This window comes from Candoia aspera, chromosome 10 (genome assembly GCF_035149785.1).
Source record: "Candoia aspera isolate rCanAsp1 chromosome 10, rCanAsp1.hap2, whole genome shotgun sequence".
In the NCBI taxonomy this organism is placed as follows: domain Eukaryota; kingdom Metazoa; phylum Chordata; class Lepidosauria; order Squamata; family Boidae; genus Candoia; species Candoia aspera.
In genome coordinates, this window is record NC_086162.1 from 13,393,464 (window position 1) to 13,398,008 (window position 4,545).

Here is a 4,545-nt window from a genome sequence, read left to right on the forward strand (position 1 = left end):
TCACACATACAACACCACAATATTGATTACATTTATACCCTCCCTTTTTCTGGAAGCTTGATGGGGTACTCTGAGCCCTGACCAATTTTAAACCCTGTAGAAGTCTGCAAGGTGAGTTGGGCTTAGAGGGACTAATTGAAGATTGAAAAAAGTTTCCCCAGTGAACACCATCCTGGAGCCAAATCTCCAAGCACCTTTAGCATTATATAGGTATGCTTCACAGTAGTTCAAGTAAGCTACATTGCACACCGTATCATGAACACTTTTTTCTACAACTAACAGCAGGATTCACTCCCCTATCAGGCCAAAATAAAAGCTGTTCTGATTAGCACAATGCAGACACAGAAAATGTGAAATCCATTTAGGGAATAACTGGGTTAAGTTTGCATACCCACGAATGTAATTCACAATTTTGACCTACACCACTTTTAATTCCTGCATTATCAATCTGACTGGGAGACTTTACAACCTAACAAAAATCCCCTGCTCATCTTCCAAATCCAGATATATTTAGTGCCTATTCTTGGCTGACAATTTTCAGCACTTTCCCTGGAAAGATTATGCTATTTCCAATACTCAGGCAGTTTCTTTGCCAACGCAGGTTTTCAAGAAGCCCAATTTGACAGTCAGGTATTTTATACTCATACTCTAGTAACTCAGAGGAACCCCGTTCCTCCTTGCTAAACATCTTTTAATGCAATCAGTAAGCTGTGCTATCTTTTGCTCAGATTGGCTGCCTCCTGATTAAGGGCTATTGTTTTAAATGGAGGTGGGGTGTAAACAAACTAGTTTTTAGAATAAAGCCATTGGAATTAAAATTATTCTAAGAAGTTACAATTTACAGAGATTATGGGTCCTTAGAAGACCTCTTCTTCAGAATCCAGCTGAACAAAATGATTGTACCACACTAAAATAGTGTGACGAACTTATTAGTATAAAAAAATGTGATCAAGCTGTATTTGGATGTGTATGTACACTGGAAATTGTCTGAAGTCAATTTCTTCTCTCCCCCACAAAAAACCCTTAAAATTTCCAAGGAATTAAAAAAGTTTAAAATTTATTAAGAAACTTTTATAAAAAGTTTTTTTTTTGGTTTTTTTACAAAGCAAGTACAATTCTTGGATACAGAAATTCACCTTCCTGCCAAAAAAAGGTACATATGTCATCTCTATTATAGAGTTCAACAATATAACTCATGAGGCTCAACCACCTCAAGCGAGTTCAGCTTTCATTTTCTTACATCCCTTCCCACCCCAGCCCCAAACTGAAGTTAAAAAACTATAATCCAAAATATACACACACAAGCTGCATATCTGCAATTTCGTTTGTCTCATTTTTTTAAAAAAAGAGCAAAAAAACCTATCTCTCCGCCATGCATTGCAACTGTGGAAGTATGCAGTCCACGTTTCTTTGAGATCTCTCCAGCCAGAACAATGTGCAGTACAAATCTGATGGCTCAAGAGTTCCCCCCACTTCTTCAACCTTTGCAAAAAAAACTGCTTTAGGATACCAACTTCCTTCTTGTGCAATGCAGCAATCTGATGAGTATTTTGACAATAAAAGGCAGTTGCTCGCCCCCAGCACCCCCACTCCTGGCCTGCAGAGTCTCTTGTTTTCAGGCAGATGGAACATAAAAGTAACACAGAAGTAAAAAAAAAAAGTTGTTATTGGAAGACCCAGTCAAGTTTGAAGTTTCCTTGGGTGACCATGTTCCACAGTTTATCTGGAAGATAAAGGCGGAGGTCCGGGCCGGTTTCAAACAGCTGATTCTTCCTCCAGTCAAGGTCTATTTTTCCTTTTCTTTTTTCCTCCTTCGTTCACTGGAGAGAACCAAGTGTCAGGATCCCACACCTGCAGCCTTAATGGGTGGGGGAAGTGGGGGAGCAGAGGAAAGCTCTTGTCAAATTTCAGCAACAGATCAGAGGCAGGTCTGCAGACAGCCTGGCGCCTCTAAGGAAACTTTTATGTACCTCCAGCTGATAAGGAATCAGCCGCCAATACTCAGGCTGGGGGCTGGCTAATTGGCACCAAAACAACCAAAAGGAAGGGGAGGGCAAGGGAGGAGGGGTGAACGGCAGAGCGCCATGGGCTCTTCTCTTTTCGGAACTCTGCAGATGGATCTAAAATTACAGATTCCATAGAGTGGGGACAACTGTAGAGCTGTGTCTTCCTGCCTGCTAAAGGGGAGGGTGCGGGGAGAGAAAGCGGGCCGAGTGCAGAGTGCCTCTTGATTCACTCATTTCAACAGGGCTGTTTAAGCAGCTGCAGAGACTTAAAGCTATTAAAAGAATGACATTGTAAAAATAATGACTCCATTTACAGGCAAAAAAAAAAAGCCAAGCTGCTGCAGAGTTGGCAGTGGGAACAAGGGGCATAAAAGACACAGTCTGTTAGCAAGAGAGGAGTCATATAAGGCTACTGGGGGCTAACCTAGATTTCTAAGCCAACAGCTCTTAAAAAAAGGTTTCCTCCTTTTGTAGGATCCAGGAGGTTTTCCTGGCTAAAGGAAGGTGGAACAGGGAGGGGTGAGCTCGGGACGTCAAGTCAGTTGGCTGTACCTGTTAAGACATTAATGGTGGCACAGGTTTCGTTCATCCTTTGAACAGAGTTCCGATGCAAGTTCGGCTGCCTTTGGAAAAGGAAGAGAAGAAATATTGACTAAACTTTAAATATAGTACCAAGTTCTGCAAATTGTCAATTTCTAGACCTGTAGGCCTATTGCTTTCTCTTTTTCCCACCACTATACTCTGCAAACAGCACTGGACTTACTAGAAGCTTTTGGAAAAGGATCTGGGATTGGTTGCCAAGTCTCTTTACCAGATGAACCTACTGCCTAAGTGGAGTTTATTCTTCAAAACTGTATTTACTCACAACTAACCCAGTTGAAACTACTATAAGAGGTCCTGATTTCCAAGCAAAGGAGGGCAACATGGGCAAGCTTGCTTGAAAGTAACACCCCTAGACTTTTATGGGGCTTCCTACCAAGAAAAACACAGGCATAGGTCACCCTCAATGTTGACTTACTCTCAGTGAAGCCTGATTTTCAATGAGGTCTATTCCTAGAACCAGACCCGTTTAAGATTGGAGCCTTAATACCGTGGTTTATCTTAAGATCTTGTAAATCTTTGGCTTTTTACTAATGATTGGAGACCCAGGATCACGAAGCCAGATTTGCTGGTCCTGTGCCTCCGCAGGATCCCCTTTTGAGAGGCCAAATTTTAATCCAGTTTTGAATGGATTGCGAGTGGCTCCCTCACTCCCCCCAACCCGAAACCAAGCCAACTCTCTTCACAGGGACGACCGAGCGCCCAATTGAACTGCGGACAGAACTTAACAAAAATTCGGGTAAATGGGCTTAAGGAGTTTATCGGGACGCTCAATTTACGCAGGCAGCGGAAGTCCTCGGCGCCTTCCCCGCTCAGCCAAACGCTTTTGTTCCAGGACAAGCCCGGGATAATGAACCGCGCGCGGGGACCGGCGCAAAGGGCTGCCAGAAGCCGTCCGCGCCCTTCATCTGGCGGCATCGGCGAGAAGCCCAACGGACAACCACAGACTGCACTACTTCCCTCCATCCTCCTGAGGATGATGGGCGTTGTAGTTCGAATAGCCAGCGTGATGCGTTGGAAAGATAAACAAATCGAGGGACGAGTCTCGGGGACGCTTCCCATTAAGGTACCATGTCCCCGTTCCCCACGCGGCGTGGCTGTTTTCTATCCCCGCCACCCTTTTAGGGCGCCCGCCTTCCTTCCTTACTTTTAACGAGAGCAGAGAAGCCTCGGCCGAGGGATCCTGTCCCTTCTTCGCCTGCTCCTCCAGCACGATCTGGAGATCGAAGATATAATCGATGACGTGTTGCAAGATCTCCACCTGGCTGACCTTACTGCCTTGCGGGATGCCCGGGACCAGCTCGCGCAGCTTGGAGTAGCAGTCGTTCATGTCGTAGAGGATGCTCATCGGCTCCTCCAGAGCCGGGCTCTTGTTACTGGTGCCCCGGGCGATGGCGAGGCTCTGATCCGAGACGCAGCACACGGCTTCGTAGCAGCTCCTGACCGACCGCACCGGGCTGATGGCTTTCATGCTGGGCGGGGGACCGGCGGAAGCGGGGGAGGCGAGAAAGTGGAGGCAGGCCACGGCCAACAAGGCGGAGGAACGCTTTCCGCCGAGCTCTCCTGCTCGGGTCCGCACGAAGAAGACACTTTTGCCCGCAAAGCGCCAGCGCTGTCAGCGGCGCTTTTTGTCTTATCTGGCGCTCGCCCCGCCCCTTTATGCAAACGAGACCGAAGCGCCCGCCCCCTCCGATGACAGCGAAAAGGTTGGAATGGAACGTTCGCAAGGCAGCTTAACAGCCAAACAGGTTTCTATTGGCTTCGGCGGACACCACATAGCAGAGGACATCAAAGGAATGAGGAAGCTCCGATGGCAAAGAGGGCGGGGCTAGCCATCAAACGGCGCTTCCCTCCACCCCCCCCGCTTCCATTCAGTAAAGTCCAGCTATGTTCTAAAGATACAATCGATCTATCTTCCCCTTTCCTTTTTCATGAAAAT

General features: G+C 46.5%; 1 protein-coding gene across 1 annotated transcript; it reads right to left on the reverse strand.

Moving 5' to 3' along the window:
- Positions 1-1,040: 1,040 nt before the first annotated feature.
- Positions 1,041-4,224, reverse strand: ID3 (inhibitor of DNA binding 3). The gene is made up of 3 exons (XM_063312009.1): positions 3,754-4,224; positions 2,559-2,629; positions 1,041-1,858 (listed from the first exon to the last, which is right to left on the reverse strand). The coding sequence occupies exons 1-2, from the start codon at positions 4,075-4,077 to the stop codon at positions 2,570-2,572; spliced, it is 384 nt and encodes a 127-aa protein (XP_063168079.1). The 5' UTR covers positions 4,078-4,224; the 3' UTR covers positions 1,041-1,858; positions 2,559-2,569.
- Positions 4,225-4,545: the final 321 nt, after the last annotated feature.